Source organism: Lonchura striata, chromosome 24 (genome assembly GCF_050655825.1).
Source record: "Lonchura striata isolate lonStrDom1 chromosome 24, ASM5065582v1, whole genome shotgun sequence".
Classification (NCBI taxonomy): domain Eukaryota; kingdom Metazoa; phylum Chordata; class Aves; order Passeriformes; family Estrildidae; genus Lonchura; species Lonchura striata.
In genome coordinates this window covers 7,856,842-7,876,802 of record NC_140726.1, presented here as the reverse complement: position 1 = coordinate 7,876,802, position 19,961 = coordinate 7,856,842, and the positions used below count along the sequence as shown (strand labels likewise).

The window sequence follows — 19,961 nt, the reverse complement described above, 5'->3', positions numbered from 1 at the left end:
TGGAGGTGTGTCTGCTAGCCATGGCTGTGTGTCCTGCTAGCCATGGCTGTGTGTCCCTCTAGCCATGGCTGTGTGTCCTGCTAGCCATGGAGGTGTGTCTGTTAGCCATGGCTGTGTGTCCTGCTAGCCATGGGTGTTTATCCTGCTAGCCATGGCTGTGTGTCCTGCTAGCCATGGCTGTATGTCCCTCTAGCCATGGCTGTGTGTCCTGCTAGCCATGGCTGTGTGTCTGTTAGCCATGGCTGTGTGTCCTGCTAGCCATGGGTGTTTATCCTGCTAGCCATGGCTGTGTGTCCCTCTAGCCATGGCTGTGTGTCCTGCTAGCCATGGCTGTGTGTCTGTTAGCCATGGCTGTGTGTCCCTCTAGCCATGGCTGTGTGTCCTGCTAGCCATGGGTGTTTATCCTGCTAGCCATGGCTGTGTGTCCTGCTAGCCATGGCTGTGTGTCCTGCTAGCCATGGGTTTTTTTCCTGCTAGCCATGGCTGTGTGTCCTGCTAGCCATGGCTGTGTGTCCCTCTAGCCTGACCTGGTGGACGGAGACATTTGCCGGACTCTTTCTCCCTGCTGGTCCTTTGAGCAAGACAATGATCTCAGCTGATGCATATTTATAATGCACCCCACCTGACACATTCCAGGGAGCCTGAGACAAGTTCACTGAGCTAAATTAAACCGAGTTGAAAAGCTTGGCAGAACAAATACTTCCCCAGCTTGGTTCTGAAGGCAGGAGCAGGATTGCCTAATTTGAGACACGCTCCGGTAGAGCACACACCCCCAGGCACAAGCTGGTTCCCAGCCTTGTTGTGATGCCTTTTGTTAGCAAAGGGTTAATAGGAAGCTGTTCCCAGGAGCTGACAGGGCAAAGGGGGGGATAAAAAGTGGGACTTGCAAGGCACTGGGGGTTTTAAAGGGATCTGAAGTCTGAGAGAGAAAAGTGGGGAGGGTTTCTGTGTTAATTCAGTGAAAACCTTCCAGGGATGTGGGAACCCAGGGCTTCTCTCTGGCTGCCCTGGGACCCTGGCAGGGGTCAGGAACCCCCCTGGACAGAGCCCCCAGAGACACTGGCTGTGATCTCTGCCCATGGAAAAGAGTTTTCAATCTTACAGGATCAATTACCAGCTCTGAGTGTTTGATATCAGTAATAATTAAGTGTGGCACGGGTGCAAAAGTAAAATTTTAGGATTCTAGATGAGGGGTCCAAAGGGGACAAGATGGAGGAAATTGGGTGTGCCTTGTCCTTTTTCTCCTTCTTCATGCCCTCCATGTCTCACTGTGGTGTTGGCATTTTTCTGTTGGTTCAGGCTGGGGACACACTGTCCAACGTAGGTGACAGATATTGGCACGTTCTTGTAAATGCAGCCCAGGGAGTTTCTGGTATTGAATGTTTGTCACATCCCACTGAGGGCAGAGCCCCACACGCTGCCCTGCAGGACAGAGCTGGGCAGGGCAGCAGAACATGTGAGAGATAAACAGAATAAACAACCTGGAAACCAGCACAGACCAATTCTGGCTTCTGCTTTGGCAGGGGGTGACAGGCAGAGACTTTCCACAATCTCAGAATTCCTTATATCAAACACTCAGAGCTTGTAATTCATCCTGTAAGGTTGAAAACTCTTTTCCATGGCCAGAGATCACAGCCAGTGTCTCTGGGGGCTCTGTCCAGGGGGTTCCTGACCCCTGCCAGGGCAGCCAGAGGGAAGCCCTGGGTTCCCACAGTTCCACATCAATTTGTGGCTTGCAGCACCACTTAACCCCTGGCAGGATCCACACCCAGCTCTGTCACCAAGGGCTGCTCCTCCAGGGAGGGGAACAGGGGCAGCTGGAGCTCAGCTCGGGGAGCAGGAGTGGTTCAGTGGCTTTTCTGAGCAGGAAGAGTGTCTGGGCTTCACTTGGAGACAAAAGCATCATGTTAGTAATTCCCATGGGCAGTTATGTAAACCCAGCAAACTTCTACACATGCTCAGGGGAAGAGTTTTCTCCTGGGCAGGGCCTTTGTGATGTGATTTTCAGTATTATGATGAAGATAATTCAGCTACAGGATGCATGGGCCTTGCATGTTTTGCCACACAGACATCCATCAGCATCTTGATTTAACACATCCTTAAGGTTTATTGGTTCCAGAAGGTCCTGGAGCAAGAGATGCTATCTGCTGTCTGTTCCACTGATAGACAACATCTTCATTTACCCCATCCTTAAAACTTGTTACATCCAGGATGTCTTTGGCTGAGGAATGCTTCCTGTCCCCCTGGTTCGTTTTCCTTTCCTCCTGATGAGGTTTGAAAGCCTACAAAGATCTGGCAGCAGGGAACATCCTGATTCGAGATAACCTTGACCTGTTCCACATTTTGCAGCACAGCCAGCTAAAGGTTAAACACCAAAATGAAGGCAGAGCTGCTCTTCTGCCTCCGTGCCCTGATATAAGTCAGATGGAATTTTCAGAGCCCTCACAGCCTCTCCCATCGGGGTGTTTGTTGATGTAACTCTCACTTACACAATCAGCCACCGCACAGGTGAGTGCCAAGGCATGGCTGCGATCCTGACAATGCCTCATTTCCCTGGAAATCCCCCTCTGCACAGGCTGGGCCCCCAAAATGTGCTGCTCACCTCCCACAGGGCACTGCTGGCCCCTGCAGAGGGGTGCTGGGACTGCCCGGCTTTTATCGTGAGTGTGATGGGGGCACAACCAGTGTCCCCCAGCGTGGTTAAACACACAAATTCCCCGACCCCTCTGCATTGTCCTTTCTCTCCCTCCCACGAGTGGGAATCCCTCTGTCCCTCTCTAATTTCCCTCCACTGAGGCCCAGAAATCCGGGTGTCCTCTGGGTGCTCAGCTCGCTCCCAGCACGGCCATCCCCCTGTCTGGGTACTGATCACAGCATCCCTTGAAGATCCCTGACCACTTTTCCTTCCCTCTGTCATTTCTGCCATCCCAACTGGCACTTTGAGGCTTCTCAAGCCTCTCTGAGGAGGTTTTGGGAGAGCCTGGAAGTGCAATGTGTGGATCCAGCCCTCCCTGGGGTGCCTGCTTTGAAGTGGACACTGGGACGTGCTTGGCTTTTAGTGGGGATTTCACACACATTCCAGCTGGGGAATGGCTTTGCCATGCTGGGATCTCTCCAGTAAGGACCAGTTTGTCCCTCTCCTCCCCTCCCCTGCAGGCAGCACCATCCTTGGTTAAATCACATCTGGTTAAAGAGCTGCTGGCCGCAAAAACATGTCTGGAATGTGGCCCTAGCCCTTGGTGACCTCCCTTTTTATGCTGCCAGTGGCCACTAACAAGGCTGGGGTTTGGATGCAGCAGTGGGAGCAGGGTGTTTTCCCCACGGGATCCAGCAGGGATGAGGATTCTGCAGAACTCTGGTGGGAGCTCCACCACAGATTCCTCTTCCTGGGCTGGTTTTGATTCTCTGTGCCACTCCAGCAAAGAGGGGGCAAACATGACCTTGCTGCCACTAATCCACCCCAAACTCACCTGCCCTCTCCTCACCTTGCTTGGCCAACCCCACAGACCCCCCTGCCTCCCACAGCCCAGGACTTGCAGGATGGGGAGCAGCCCAGCCTGTTTGGGGAGGAAGATGAGCCCTGGAGAAGAAGGGAAATGTTCTCTGGCATTTCCTCTGCCTCGCAGCCCTTAATTTTAGTTCTGCTTCATTTCCTTGCAGCTTGGCAGAGTAATGAACAATCAAATCCCTTTAGTAATTTATTTCTTCTGCCGCTCAGTTTCGAGGAGGTGATGACACTTGAAATTGCCTCTCCTGGAGGGATGGAGGGGCCAGATCCTGCAGCCCATTACACCAGAATGTTCCTGTCCTGCTCTCAGCAGCCTGCCCGGAGCACAGCGTGCTCCCAAACCCACGTTCAGCCAGAGATACAGCCCTGCTCCCTTGATGAGTCCATTAAGGTCACGCTATTACAAGCAGCCACCAGATGAATTCTGTCAGATAGAAGGCACAGGAACTGCAGCTCAGGCTCTCATCAGTTGTGTTAATAGAGTTAATTTGCTCAGCGATCCCCAGCAGCACTCCTGGGAACGTCTGGCTGTGCCTGGCTGTGTGCCCCGGGCCCTGTTTGTCTCCTGTTGCCGTGGGGGTGTTCACAGCAGCGGGCAGCTGTGTCCTGGATGTCTCCAGAGGATGAACTCACCTCCCCTCCTGTTTGCATCCAGGGACCCAGGGGATGCCCGGCAGGGTGAGGAGGAGCTGCTCTGCTTCCCTGTCGTGCGTGGGCAGGGAAAGGAGGACAGTGATGTTCCTCCCTCACACAGCCCCCTGAATATCAGCCAGCCCAGAGATCCAAGGCTGTGAGGGGAGGAATGTCAGGAGATGGCAAAGATTCCCAAAAGAGGCTCTTACCCTGAAATACGTTGGTTCAGCTCTCTTTATTCTGTGGTGTCCATGTGGAGAGAGGGGCAAAAGAGAACAGGAATTGTCAGGGGTCTGTACAGACTTTGGACAGGGTGGGCTTCCCTGGCTCTCCCTTGGGGCAGGAAGGAGGGTCCAGGGTTATCTGAGCAGAGCCACAGGGTCTCAGGAAGGGGAAATAGAGTGCCATGAGCTCACTGTAACAGGAACAGGACAGCCCTGTGCTGTCCCCAGGCAGCTGCAGCAGCAGGGAGGGCTCCAGGCTGCTCCTCGCACCCCCTTCCATCTCTCCTCCCCCAAAAACCCCTGAGAGCTGCAGCAACCCAGGCCAAAAAGTGACTCTCCAGCCTCCTGGAGCAGGGAGGGAGCTGCCAGATGTGTGAGGATGGAGTTGCTGGATGCTCCTGTGGCTCTGGTGCTGCTGCCTCCCCTCCTGCCCCGCACACACCTTCCAGGACTGTCACCAGCCCTGTCCTGGTGTCCCCAGCTGGTCCCCAGGAGAGGGACCTGCTGTGGAAAACAACTCAGACTTCCCCTTCCTGCCCCTTTTCCTGATTTCTCCCTCCTGTTAATGGCACTGAGAGGTTTCTCACACACCTTCCCACCTCACCTAAGTTCTGAAATGATAAAAGCACCAATAATTCACCGTGCAGCCTCACTCAGCTGGGAGTTTCTCAGCTGGGACACGGAGCTTCCCCTTTCTCCAGCATGGAGCAAATGGAAAAGCAGGAAAGGGAGGAATGAGAGAAGCCACAACAGGACTAAACAACATCCCTGCACTGCTCCACGGGCACCGCAGCAGGTGGATGTGGTCAAGAGGGCTGAAATGATGCAGAGAAGGCACAAGGTTTGAAAAGCTGCTCATGATCTGTCTCTGGGGACTGTCACGTTTTTGTTTGTGGCTTCTGAGATGACAAAACAATTTCCCTGTGTTTGAGGGTGGCAGGGCTGAGGAGCTTGCTGGATATCATCTCCTTAGATACTCCACTTATTATAAGCAAACAGAGGGGTTGAAAGGCTCAGCTGAGGAGATTCCAAACTCACTGCTGTTGGTTTTTTGCTATTTGTTAAAATGGTTAAGTTTGAAAAGGTTAAATTCCAGCAGAGTGGAGGAGGGCACAGAGAATGACTTGAATCCTACAGGGTGGTTCCCTGGCACCATGGAAAAAGCAAACACAGGCTCCAGGTAATAAAGAATTAAAAGGCAGGAATATAATCAATGCCAGTCTGTGAGGTTCGTGGGAAATGGGCCTTGTCAGTCAGACACAATGTCACTTTTTGCCTACTAAACCAGTCCTGTCATCAAAGCAAGCGTAGAGATGGGATAAAAAACAGCTTTGGAGTGGCTGACAGGATTTGGGATCTGAACACAGAGGGTGCCAGAGCTGGTCAGTCACAAGGTCACCCCCTAACCCAGGACAAGCCCTCCCCACCTCCCAACCTCCTCCCACCCCAATCCCCTGCTGGGTGTCAGCCTCTGGATGCCAGGAGAGGGGAGGTGACCCCTGTGGCACAGGGCCTTGAGGAAAGGACATTCTAGGGAGGACACAGGGCTCTCAGAGCCCCTGTGCAGGCTGCAGAGCTGTCTGTGCACATCCCTCCTTTCGGGGACATCCTCCTCTTCGCCTCCCCCCACTCTGTTGCTCAGGTAACACTTCCAAGGCAGGTCCTCCAAGCAAATTTTTAGGTCAGTTATAATTGGAGAAGCTCACACGGAGCTATAAAGCATCAGTTAATATGCTGGAACTATCTAGTTAAATGCCAATTATAAAACCCCATAAGCTCCTCAACTCAAATATATTAATAACATAATTAAACATTTATTGCTTATGCAAATTAAAAGTTCAGTTAATCGGACGTCAACCAAACCCCAGGAAGTGACCATTTATGTAACTAATTTCTATTTAATTACGATTCCTCCCCTTGCAAAGCCCCCCCATGCCATTATTGCTGGGCAGTGTTTACTCCAATTTGGCATTCCCACCCCATTCCCATTCCATTCATAGCCCCAGGCAGCTGCAGCATTCAGAGCACAGCTGGCAGCAGCTGGGCTGGGCACACTGGGGGAATTATGGAGCATTTCGGGGTGGGGGCAGCGCCCTGGGTGGACAGATCTGGGTGCCAGCAGAAAGCCACTGTGCGTTGTTCTGGTGGCAGGGTCACTGCAAGGACTGGGAGCTGCAGCAGAGGCTGGAAATGAAGATTTATTCCTCGGGGAATGGAGGGATTTCCCCTGGTGAGCAGAGCCAGAGGGATGGACTCCCTCCTTCCCTCCTTCCCTCCCTCCACGGGCAATCAGTGGAACCTGACAGGTGTGAAGTTGGGAAGTTGGCAAATTTCTTTCCCAAACCGTGAGGAAAGCAGGCTGGCAGGAGTTTGGGGGGTTCAGGGAGATGAGGGAGAGAGGGAAACATTCCCACACCCTCCCTCCCTGCACCTCAGGGCATCCCAGGAATGCACCTGGGACTCGGGGGTGAGGCTGGAAAAGGGCTTGAAAACCAAGAAAATCAGAAGCCCCCTCCTCTCACAGCTCCCTTTGATCCCTCAGGATTGGATCCCTAATCACCTCCTGGGGTTTAGCCAGTGCTGAGCTCCCCAGCAAACCACAGCACCGAGGCACTAAAAGACCATTTACTGTTCACATTCAACCCTTTTTCCTCCCCAAATCCTCACCCATTCAGACAAAACCCCCTGCCTGCTTCCTGCCAGGACCTGGGTTTGGTCCAGGGGTTGTGAAATCTGTGGAGGAGGGAGCATCCCTTGCTCACCTGGAGCCTGGCTTAGCCAGATGAGGCCACGTTCAGCTCAGGTGAAGGGAGCAGCTCGGCTGGCAGGTGTCCATAAATCACTGCCTTTCAATCATTCAGCCCCTGGAGGGTGACACAACGTTTTTACCCTACATTTCAGGTGAAAATATCAGCCTGGCTCTCTGATTTCTGCTCGCTAGGAAGTGAAATTCCAGCAGTGCATCACGCATCCATTTTTTATTCTTTTTTTTTTTTTCTCTTTTTACAGGCTGAGCCTTGTTCTGCAAATGCTCTCTAAATCCAGGCTGCATCTCAACACGTCTGGGAAGGCTGTGAAATGCCTTGTTTGGCAGGAGGAGGAGAGAACCAGCCCTCCTTGCCTTCTGCCAGGCACCACCGAGGGCATCTGAGGCTCAACAGCACTTCTGGTGTCACAGGTCCCTCAGCTGGAATCCATTTGCATAAAGCAATTTCCTCCAACAAATATGTTCATACAAATCAAACTGGAGATTGCAAATAATTTGAAAGTGGAAAAAAAAAAACAAACAACAAACCCAAAAAAACAAAAAAAAACCAAACGCAACCTTAATCAAACATATTTGTTGCTACAAGTAATTCAGGCTGCACCGTGAGTTTCTCTTGGTTCCATTTATCCAGCAGTAGCTGGAGGAGATTTAATGGGCTCTGTGTAACCTTGAGTGCTCTGAGCTGAGCTGAGCATGGATTGCCTCTCACCTCACAAGGAATTTGGGATTGAAGGTCACTCGTTTCAGCGACCTGACCCGTTTCCAGTGCCCCTGACTGGTTTGACATCTCCCAGTCCCTGCCTTCTCCTCTGCCTGCTGGAGCCCTTTGCCTCCTGCACTTCCAGCTCTGATTCTGTGCATCCCTGGGAGATCCCCCAGGTTTTGGGTGTTGTGCAGGGTGTTCATCCTAGGTGCTGTCCCAGGGATATGGGGCAGGTTCCCCGGAAATTCCCTGATTACCCTGAGCTGTGTCTCACCACAAATCCTACTCCAACCCCTTTATTTGGGCACAAATAAACCCCCGTGGTAGCCAGGAATGGTGAGGGGATGCACAGGATGGGGTCATGGTTTGATACAGGCACAATGCCAGTGCCCCCATGAAAATGCAATTTCTTAATTGAATGCTGTGAAATGCGATTGAGAGCAGGTATTTTAAAATAGTTTCAGTTCCAGTGTTTCTACTCTTTAACTTACTTTAATCAAGGTACAAGCCTTCCCTCCCCCACCCAGCCACAACCAAGCAGAAAAAAAGCTATACTATGCATGAACTAAAACCAAAAAAAAGCAAATTCTCCTAAAAATTCTACTTTTAACCCCTCTACAGTCTCAAAAACATATCTACCTTTAATTAGTTAATATTTAAATTAACCTCTTCCTTCTAAAAAAAATTCTTTTTCCATATCAAACCACAACAGATGGGAACCTGGCTCTGCACCTCCACCAGGGACGTTCCATCCCCAAATTCCGCGTGCACCTCCCAGTGCAGGGTGGTGAATCCCACCACGCTCAGAGCCACAAATCTCCTCCTGCCTCAGCCTGTGCTGCTCCCGGGGGTCCTGCAGCCCCTTTTTGGGGCCAGCAGGGCTCTCCTGCAGGGCTGTGCCTTGGAGAAGGGATCCAAGCCACTTTATGTTTTATACCATGGGCTGCAGGCACTGCTGGCATTCCCACCCCCAGCGTGTTTCTGCTTGGTTCCAAAGAAACCCAATCCTTGGGGGCACTGCATGGGGGGCTGCTCCTGCTGCTCCAGCCCTCTGCAACCCGAGCTGCTGAGGAGAGGCCCCAGGCCCTGGGGTTTATCCATCATCGCTGAACTCTTGAGGTCAGCATTTCCCAGGGGCTCATCCCAGCCAGGACAGCCCCTCCTGTCCTTCTTCCCGTCTCAGCCCCAGCTCTGCAGGGCTCCTTTTGTTCCCCTCCATCCCCAGAGGTGCCTGAGGCAGCTGCTGGGAGCTGTGGTCACTCCTGGAGGAAAGCTGCACCTCCAGCAGGTGCCGTGGCTAACGGGGCAAGATGAGAGGGGAAACGTGGGGAGAGCAGACACAGCCCTGAGAGTGGCCACAGGTCCCCTTGAAGCCTGGTTTTTCCTCCTCTTCCACAAGGAAAGCATTCCCAGGGCTCTCTAATCCCTCCCAAAGCAGGAGGACAGATCCTGTGAGCAGTGCAGGAGTTTGGAGGATTCCCTGTTGGAATCTGAGCTATTGATGATTCTGAGATTGTAGAAAATCTCTGTCTGTCAGCCCCCTGCCAAAGCAGAAGCCATAATTGGTCTGTGCTGGTTTCCAGGTTGTTTATTCTGTTTATCTCTCACATGTTCTGCTGCCCTGCCCAGCTCTGTCCTGCAGGGCAGCGTGTGGGGCTCTGCCCTCAGTGGGATGTGACAAACATTCAATACCAGAAACTCCCTGGGCTGCATTTACAAGAACGTGCCAATATCTGTCACCTACGTTGGACAGTGTGTCCCCAGCCTGAACCAACAGAAAAATGCCAACACCACAGTGAGACATGGAGGGCATGAAGAAGGAGAAAAAGGACAAGGCACACCCAATTTCCTCCAGCTTGTCCCCTTTGGACCCCTCATCTAGAATCCTAAAATTTTACTTTTGCACATGTGCCACACTTAATTATTACTGATATCAAACACTCAGAGCTGGTAATCGATCCTGTAAGATTGGAAACTCTTTTCCATGGCCAGAGATCACAGCCAGTGTCTCTGGGGGCTCTGTCCAGGGGGTTCCTGACCCCTGCCAGGGTCCCAGGGCAGCCAGAGGAAAGCTCTGGATTCCCACAGTTCTCCTGCCAGGCTGCACCCAGGGCACCAGCGTGGTGCCAGCCTCCTGCTGCCCTGGCACAAGCCCCAAACCTCTCCTTCCCAGCCTCATCCTGAGCATCACCCTCTCCCTCCAGCTCCAATCCGAGTTGGGGTCAGCATCCCTCTCCCCCTGCTGAGCTCTGGGGTCTGGCTCAGATTGAGCAGCCACGTGCTGAGGCTGGGTGCAAAAACCCCTTCCCAGGGAGTATCCCACTTTCCCAGAGAATGGCAGAGCAAGGACAGCAGAAATGTTTCCTCTGATCCTTGCCTGCCCTGTCTGTCCTTCCCTGGCCAAAGCCTGGCCTCGGTCTCTGGGAACCAGGCTTCCTTTGCAGCCTCCTTCCACACCAAGTGTCCTTCCCAAGGGCAGTGACATGGGGATACTGATGCCTCAGGTTTAGATTTTCTATTTTTCAGGATCTGAGCTGCTTCAGTGTGTGGGTCTGGGCTTCACATGAGGGGATGCTGAGCTCTGTGCACAGAGCAGGGACACAAAACAATTCCTGCTCCAGCTGGGCACCAAGGACAAATGATCCAAACCTCAGCCCAGGAGCACAAACACCGTGGGCTGGAGAGAGAAAAACCAGCAGGATGGGACTGATGGGCTGAAGCTGGAATGGGACAATGAACTCCAAGGTGCCAATGGAGCAGAACTGATCCCAGGGAGAGCCCCGGGAGCGCTCGTGCATTTTGGGACCATTTTGGGACCACTTTGGTTCGTTTTGTGGCCATTTGGGTTCATCTTGGGTTCATTTTGGGACCATTTTGGTTCATCCTGGATTCATTTTGGGACCATTTGGGTTCATCTTGGGTTCGTGTCCATTTGGATTCATCTTGGGTGCAGCCCTGGCTGGGCTCTGGTTCTGCCCAAGGTGCATCCATGGAGGAGATCCTTTGAATAAATCCCCACTTTATTCTTTATCTCCATCTAGTCTTCATTCCAGGTCAGCCTTCAGAAGACATCAGTGTGCCCTGAGCTCACCCTGAGCTCACCCTGAGCTCACCCTGAGCTCACCCTGAGCCTGCAGAGGGTTTTGAAGCCCCATTGCCACGGCAGGCACGTGTGGCACTATAAAACATCCTCCGGTGTCCCTGCATCCTGGCCCTGCCACCAGCTAATTCCACATTTCTAGGGAAATATTGACATTTTTCCAATAGCCTGTCCCATCTGCTGAGCCAGCAGCGAGAACTTCCTCAGCCACACACACTTGTCCTGACTTTTCACAGATTTTCCGATGGATTTTTCTGCCCTGTGTTTTTCCAGCCAGTTTATTTTTAAGCTCAGGTTAACTTTGGGCCTCAGCCAAGGAATTTCACTGTTTACAGCAACAAAGGGAAGCTCTCCCAGCCTCCTTCAGCCTGTGCTGGATCTGCTGTCCAGGAATTCCACACAAAACCACCATGCCGGGGGCAAACCCACTCATTCCCAGTCACCTCCAGCCCATTCCTGGAGATCTCTCAACCTTCAGCCTTCAGCTGCAAGCAAGTCCCCTTCCAAAATACAAACACAAATAATTGGAATTTCCAACAAACACTGCATATCCTGGGAGATTTCCAACCCAGCCCATTGGAAAAAGGTTCCCCTCACAGCAGTCACTGAGTGCACGGCGACGCAGCCACGGATGCCCCAAAAAAGAGAAGAAGGTATCTTTCTTTTAAAATTCTTTATTTATAAAAAAGTACATATTTTTTTTTTCCACAGCTCAGCCACTATTGGTTTTTTATACAAGTAAAAGGAAGGGTGATGCAACACCCCGCCCACACAAATTATAACCATGAAAATTTCCCCCCCCCCAACCCAGGACTCAAAATGAACAAATCACAAAGGATGGAAAACAAAACAAAACAAAAACCAAAAAATAAGAACCCAAAAAATAATAATTAAAAAAAAAAAACCACAGAAAAAAAAACAAAAATCATAAAGGTCCATTACATAATTATTATTATTTTTAGTTTTTATTTTTTACAAAAGCACTTACAACACAGATTACAAAATAAAAAAGAAAATAAAAAAGAAATCAAAGCAAAAAAAAACCCAATATAAAGTGGGGTTGGGGTTGTTTGTTTGTCTGTCTGCAGTTTTAATTCCACAATGACCATTACAGCCAGAGGACGAAGAAAAAGAGAGATAAAATCCCTGGAGCTGAGGAATCATGTTTAAAAAAAAATGAGAAAGGCCAAAGAAAAGGAAATCCAGATCCTCAGTGAGAGTCCCTCCACCAAGAGCAGAGGATCTGACTCCGTGTGCTCCTTACCCCAGACCCATTTGGGGTCTCCCTGACCATTTTGGGGTCTCCATGTCCAATTTGGGGTTTTTCCCTGACCCTTTTGGGGTCCCCCTATCTCATTTGGGTTTTTTCCTTGACCATTTGGGGTCTCCCTGACCCTTTTGGAGTCTCCCTGTCCCTTTTGGGGTCCCCCTATCCCATTTGGGGTTTTTCCCTGACCCTTTTGAGGTCTCCCTATCTCATTTGTGGTCTCTCTGTCCCTTTTGGAGTCTCCCTGTCCCATTTGGGTTTTTTCCCTGACCCTTTTGAGGTCTCCCTATCTCATTTGTGGTCTCCCTGTCCCTTTTGGGGTGTCCAAATCCCAGCCCACCCTTGAGGCTTGGCTTTCCTCCCCGTGCTGAGAGGCTGAGCCCCCCCTGCTCCCCCCCAGCTCTGCCCCTGCTCCCCACTGCGGGTGAGTTTGGGGGTGATGGGAAGGACCCAAAAACCTTCCCAGCCTCCCTGTGCCAAGGGATTCCCTGCTCATGCCAGGGGGAAATTCCAAGTGGAAGTGGATTTCCTTGGGGTGCAGGGTGCCTCTTCTTCAGCAAAGAACAGGCAGCAGCCACACCATGCTGGCAGTGTCCAAAAAAGAGACCCCAAAATTTCAGTGATACGACAGCAGAGCTTGAGGGGAAACTGAAAATTGGAATTTAACAACCTGGGGTCCCCCCATTTCCACACGGGGAAGCTCAGAGCCTGCAGGGATGACACAGCTGACCCCCACAAGGACAATGGGGTTTTCCCCTCCATCTGATCTGCTCCCCAAACCCCAAAATCTCTCTCTGTGTGTGTGTGTGTGTGTGTGCTCGTGCAGGGCAAAGAGCCCAGCAGAGCAGCAGCCCCCGCTCCAATCACACTCCCTTCTCTAATTGCCTCGAGATCAACCTTTGGAGTCTCTCTCTCCCTAACCCGCCGTGATTTTTGCTCAATTGTTGTGTTTCTTTTTGACTCAACATCAGGAAAATGGCTCCCTTTGTCCCTCATGTCTTTGCAATTTGGTGCAACCATCTCAGTTTGTTGATTTATTTCATAAAGGAAATCTTCGGGTTGATTTTTTAATTTTCTTTCTTTTTTTTTTTTTCGCCTTGCTTGAATGAAAATGATTTAACAGGGGGGGAAAAAAACCAACAAACCTGGTAATTAAATAAGGGAAAATAACACCACTAGGGTGAATTGCAATGAATAATCCTAGAGAAAAGTCCCAGCAGGGAAACAGCTGGGGTGTCTCTGTACATAAAGCACAGGCTCGTTGTGGGCTGTGAGACAGATCTGTTTGCTTGTACGGCTCCCTGAATTCACACCGGGAAGGAAATGGGGGATTGGCCCAAATTCACCTGAATTTTGGGTCACTGACCCTTCTCTCACTGCCTGCTCAGCGTCCCCACCCACCCTGAGGTACCACAGGCTTTGTCATCCAGGATGACGCAGGAAAAAGGGAAAAGCAGCGGGATGATGTGTCTGCCCCTGCCAGGGATCCATCCAGGATGAGGTTTGGAAAAGGGAAAAGCAGAGGGATGATGTGTCTGCATGGAAAAAGGAAAAGCAGCGGGATGATGTGTCTGCTCCTGCCAGGGATCCATCCAGGATGAGGTTTGGAAAAGGGAAAAGCAGAGGGATGATGTGTCTGCATGGAAAAGGGAAAAGCAGCGGGATGATGTGTCTGCATGGAAAAGGGAAAAGCAGCGGGATGATGTGTCTGCCCCTGCCAGGGATCCATCCAGGAGGAAGCAAGGAAAAGGGAAAAGCAGCGGGATGATGTCTCTGCCCCTCTCAGGGGATGTGTCCTCCTGGCCAGGGGAGTGATGAGTCTCTGACACCAGCAGGTTCCCCAGGCACAAACCCAACCCAGGCACAGCCAGGGGGGGCACACCAGTTGGGCACTGGTGAGAACTGGGACATTTCCTGCAGAGCAGCAGCTCCCTAGCACCGGGCTGCAGAGCAGGAGGTTCATGGACAGCTTCCCTCTCCCAGCTGGGAGCTCCCACTCACTCTCTGCCAGGTCCCACAGGGGCATTTCCACCTCCTGAGCACCTCTGATGCAAGGGGGGTGGGAGAAGAAGGGGATTTTTCACTTGAGGGTCCCAGAGAGGCGGCCCAGCTCATGTGTGGCACCCCAGCCTGGCAGAATCTGCCCTCTGAGGGAAATCAGGGCACAAAGGGATGGGTGACACCATCACCAGAGCAAAAACTGGCCCTGCTGCTGAGCCCTGCACAGTCCCAGCTCATTCCCTCCCTGCTGGAGCCCCCAGGAGCAGGATGAACGTGGTTCTTCACTTTGGCCTCTCTCCTGAGCTCATCCCTGCACTCAGGTGGGAACAGGGATCGCTTCCTGCTTGGTGATGCTGGAAAAACTCATCTAAATAAATCCCTTCAAGGGCCCCCTCAGAGCAGTTTAACCCAGAGAAGGCAGTGATGCTATTACTGGACCAAAACAGCTCTCAGATGAAGCATCAATCTGATTTTCTTCCCCCACACTTCTTTTTTTCTTCCACCTTGCTATGGATTAATGGCTAATCGCTCGGCTAATTACCACCCCAAGAGTCTCTTGGCCATCTAGCTGACCTTGCAAGGGACAGCAAGAAGCAAATGACAGCACAGAGGTGGCATTTCTCCATGGCTGTGGCGAAAATTGCACCAGGGGAGCAATGCTGAGGAGCTCAAGGATGAGAGAAATGCAGCACAGAGCCTTGAACTCGCAGGGTGCCTCGCTGCTGGGCCAGGCAACGCTGGCTAAGGATCTTCCACTCCAGGTTCTGGATGAAAAATGATGATTTGACCCCTTTTCTGAACCACTCTGAGCAGGTAAGTGGCTGAGCTAAGCCCTAAATTTTGGCTGGTGCAAAAAGGGCAGGAAAAAGTGCTGCAGCAGGGGGGGAATTGTGTGCAGGCTCTAGCTTGGAAATTCCACATTGCTCCACTCTCTCATTTCATTTCCCTGGGTGCCACTGGGTTTTTGAGGCCTCACTCAGTGGACAGTGTGTGAATGGGCAATAAATAAACCAAGGAGGCTACAGCTCCAAAAATGACCCCCTCAAAGGCAAGCTGACAACTCCCAAAGCAATTTCCTAGGGTTCCTTTGGTCATCCCTGAACTTGGGAGCAGCCTTGGAGCCCTGACCTCTCCCAGGCCCTTCAGCCCCACTTTGCACTTTTGTTCTTTAGGACACAGAGCTGTGGGGTCAGTGTGGTGGGAACTGGCCAGACCCAAGCAGTGGCCTCAACGTGCAGAATCACTGCTGGACCCTGCAGGGTTGATAAAAGATTGTTTTCTTCCACAGCCACCCCCTGACAGGGAGATCTGCAGGGCAGGGTCTGTGCCACTGCTCTCTCTCAGTGCCCGCTGATGCCTGCCCAGGGCTTGGTGCTGGAGGCACTGTCACCATCCTGCTCCGAGCCCGGCTCCGGGGCTCAGATCTGCAGGATTATTCACTCCAGAGATGGACTTTGCTGGGAATTCTCCCTGCACCACACACTGAGCCAGATTACAGGCTCTCCCTCTGGGGGAATCAAAGCCCTGCGTGTGCTGCTCTCGCGAGGCACTGGAGGGAAGTCATTCCCACCCCTAATCATCACTAATCAGAGAATTGGAGAGCTGCTAAGAGGTTTTATTTCCTTTATTGGGGGCTTTCCTGCTAGCAGGGTGCTCCTGGTGGCAGTGGAGGGCTCAGGCTGAGGGATCCCCAGGGAATCTCTGCCTGCCCTGGCTCTGAGAGGACACAGAGCTGCCTGTGTGCTTCCTGTGCCATGCCAGGAGCCAGGAAGCCCGAGGGGCTGGCAGGAACAGCAGAGACATTACAGGCCAACAATTGGATTTGCCCGTTTTCCTACCCCACTAATGCAATCACAGCACACGGGGATGGCTGGGGCTGTGCCCTGCACCGAGCAGCCCGTGGCAAAGGAAAGCTTTGGAGCTGCCTGGATCAGAGATCTGCCCTTGACTCATCTGTGTGGCTCTGCCTCTCCAGCCTCCTCCCTTTTTGCAGCAGGATAACCGCTGTGGAACAAAACCCAGCGGGTAAGGCAGGAGGAGAATTAGTCCTGCTATTTTTAGATGTGCATGATAATACAGCTCAGAAAACTGGGGATTTCTTTTCAAACAAAAGATTTATTTATACATCAAATTAAAAAAAAAAAAAATTAATATAACCCACAAGAAGAAAAATAAGCCCCAACCCAGTGAATCTAATTTGGAGATGGTCGGTGTGAGACAGAGGGCCCTGAAGTCTGGAATCCCATTTATTCACAGAGCAGAGATAGCAGCAATCCAAACCTCCCCAGCACAACGCCGTGGCTCAAGGCAAGGAGGGAAAGATCAATACCCCAGGCTCAATCCCTCCTACCCTGTCTGCCAAGCCTGTGCTCAGGAGAGGGATGTGATATTGGAAAAGTGGCAATCAATGCCACCTACGTGGTGCAGCCACGGGCTGGGGTTGTTGCTAGGAGAGAGAGAGAGAGAGAGAAAGAGAGAGAAGCACCCCCGTGCTCTGACCAAAATAAAAAATAAAGTGTAAACACATGACGATTAAGTCTTAGTGGTATAATAAAATAAAACTCAGGGGCTGGTCCTGCCCTGCCTGGGTGTGCAGGGCAGAGCTGAAGGCAGTGGATGTGTGGAAGCAAAGTGTCCTCAGTTGGTCCCTTCCCCAGTGGATGTGCCCCAGTGAACTGCTCTGTGGCTGGTACCAGCGACAACAACAGCGACAAGAACAAAAGGAGCCAGCCTTTCTCTGAGCCATCACGGGGGGAAAAGTGTCAGCAATAAATACTCCTTTTCTTTCATTTAAAAGAACACTCAAACAAAGACAGAAAAATGGAAAGCCAGGAGATAATAAATTGTAGGAGGAAAATGGCAGTTTTGTTTCCCTGCTCTGCTATCGGCCCCTGCACCTGGGGTTTGGTCCAGGGCTTCTTTCCTCCCTCTTTTCTCCTCATTTTCCTTTTATTGAGTCATTAAAAACTGCATGTGGTTCTCTCCAGGTGTGCAGCAGGCAATGGGAATGTCACCCAGACCCCATTGATAAAAAAAAAAAAAAGTAATTAGGGGGAAAAAAACCCCAAAAATCCATTCACCTGAAAATGGCACCTATGTTTCCATTGCCATAAAACTCTCCTGGCCTCTGTCCTACGGACAGCCCACCTGCCCCCCCTCCCAAGGTTAAAAAACAAACAAAGAAGACAACATACAAACAAATTTCCAGTGTTTCAGGGGGGTGGGAGTGGGAGGAGGAAGGCTCGGGGAGGGAAGGGCACTCTGAGACATGAAGACACAAACAGAGTGTAATATACAGGCTGGGCAACAGTCGTTAAAGCAAAGAGTAACACCTAAGCCACCGACCAATACAAACACCACAGAAGGGGACGAAAGTCGTCGAAGAGAGGGAAATTAAAAAGCCAAACCAAAACCGAGAGAGAAAATAATTACCCGACCTCCCGCCCTCCCGCACGAGCCCCACCCCCTCCCCTCCCCAAAAAATGATCCGTAAGCAAAGCCGCCCTCCCTCCCCGCTTTGCTGGCCCCCAGCATCCAAAAAGTCTGTGCGGGGCCGGGGCGTGCGTGGGTGTGCTCGGAGGGATGCAGGGGAGGGAGGGCATCGCTCGTGAGCGCGGTTGTGAGCGTGTGTGAGTGCGAGTGTGAGTGTGAGTGTAGCAGGGGGGGCGTGGAGCTACACGTACCACTCCTTTTTGGAAATAAAAGACCCGTCGTTCTGCGACACCATGTTGTCGGCCAGGTCGAGCTGCTCGGGGTCGTACTGGAAGCCGAGTGTCCTCTCGTCATAAGGTGCGGGGCAGGCCTCGCCCTCGTCGACGGTGAAGTAAGGCCTCTTGGCATCCTCCTCGTAGGCTTTGGGGCCGCCCAGCTTGCGCTCGCCTCCTGCATCCTCATCCTCGTCCTCGTAGGTGCTGCCGCCCAAGGGGCCCGGCTTCTTCTCGTCGTCCGAGTCGTCGGGGTACTGCAGGTTCTGGGCCATGGGGGGGTGGTGCTGTGGGATGCCAGCCTTGCTGTAGCCGTTGCCGTACACGTGCTTCTTTGTGCTGTAGTCACCCTTGAAGGTGTGACGCCGGCGCCGGAGTACCACAAAGAGCACCACGGCCACCAGCAGGACCAGCGAGACGCCTCCCACTATGCCCCCAATCACCGGTGTGGGGATGTTCGGCTGCACCATGGATTTGTGATCATCGATTGGAGACGGGGTGTAGGGAAATTCTGGGTAGGAAAAGACAGATGGAAGGGGGAACAGTGTCAAACCATGCGGAAACGCGCCCTCCCTCCGTGCTCTCATTGCCAGTTTGGGGCGGGGGGTGAGGGGGTGGGAAGATGAGGGTAAGGAACAGGGAAGGGAAAAACTGGGGAAAGGGGAAGAGGAGCGTCCTCACAGGGGTCAGCTCTGCCTCAGCCAGGGGAAGGTGCCGTGCCAAGCTGGCCAAGCCTCATGCAGGAGCCCAGCAGGCTGGAAGCAGTGGTTTGCCCTCCCCAGCCCTCCTGGTGTCTCCAGGCGCGCTCCGATCCCACCAGCCCCAGGTCTTGAGTCCGGACGCGCTCCGTTGGACCGGGTGACAGAATTCCAGCTCCAGTGTCCCTCAGAGTGCTCCTGACAGGGAGCGAGACCCCAGGCCCCACCCAAGGGTGGGCACCGAGTGGCTCAGAGGTGCCAGGCTGGACCCACCAGCTCTGCATCCCTCCCCTCACATCCCAGTTGGGTCAGAAGGCAGCAGCACCTTGTGATCCCCCACCCACAGGTGCCCTGAGGCTGCACAGAGCTGCTCAGAGCCCTGCTGGCTCCTGACCCCTCGTGCTGACCCTGCAGCATGAGGACACAGCCCTCCCACTGCTTCTTCCCCTTCCCTGGCCAGCACAGTGCCACTCCTCCTGCTAATCTTGCTCCTACAGCTACCCTGACCTATTTAAAAAGAAGAATAAATAACTCAAAAAGAGGCAGAGGAAAGAGATGAGAAAGCAGCTCTCTTCTCTTTCATGCAGTTCAACACCTACACTTTGGCACAGATAAAGTTTGAGCCAGGACTTCAATCAGCCTTGCTGGGCACAGGTACAGCCCCTGGCCGAGCTCGGAGCCTGTTGAACACCCGTGTGCAGCAGGCATTAAACACCACGTGCTTGTCTCAGCCCTTCACCTGCCTCCCAATTCAGGCAGCAGGTGCCCTGTTAATGCCCTGTGGCAGCCTGGCTCTCACACGAGACTTTTCCCAGTGCTCTCCCCACCCCTAATCCCCTCTGCCCACCCTGGAGCCTCCTGGCCTTCGCTTCTTCCCCCAGCAGCCAGGGAGAGGTGCAGACCCAGCAGCAAACTCTGAGCACAGCCAGGCTGGGGTGATGGGCAAAGAGGGGCTCCGAGGCAGCAGATTCCAGAGGGATGAGAGGCAGTGACTGCTGCCTACCCCCCTCCATGGCCCTGCTGGCACAGCTCAGCCCAGCCACTGCGGGCCAGGGGACAAAAGAGTGAAGGCACAGCAACAGCTGCAGGTTTTGGACAAGGGCACTGAATTCGAGCAATTGCTGGCCTGAGACATAAATGTTTTAGTTTTTTTTTTTTTTTTTTTTTTTTTGTGCCTGGGAGATGATTAATTCCTGCCTTTCCTGCAACATCAACCCGACAACAGCGTCTTGGTTTCTGCAGTGCTGACTTGCCTGGAGCAGAGCCTCCTGAGGCTGAACCCACACAGAGAGCAGCCCACTGGGCAGAGTGGGCTGGGGGACAGATGGAGGGGCCCTGCTGCAGCCAGAATCAGGA

The 19,961-nt window shown here is 52.5% G+C and overlaps 1 protein-coding gene across 5 annotated transcripts in view; it reads right to left on the bottom strand.

The window, feature by feature from the left end:
• NECTIN1 (nectin cell adhesion molecule 1) overlaps positions 1–19,961 on the bottom strand; it is a 98,290-nt gene that overhangs the window by 19,535 nt on the left and 58,794 nt on the right. Inside the window, exon 6 of one of the 5 annotated variants that reach the window (XM_021540499.4) lies at positions 15,042–18,418. The exons of the other annotated variants lie outside the window; for them this stretch is intronic. Within the exon in view, the coding sequence (XP_021396174.2) occupies positions 17,877–18,418 (542 nt within the window). The 3' untranslated portion in view covers positions 15,042–17,876. Of the gene's footprint in view, positions 1–15,041; positions 18,419–19,961 lie in introns of those variants that run through there. 5 annotated transcript variants of the gene reach the window in all.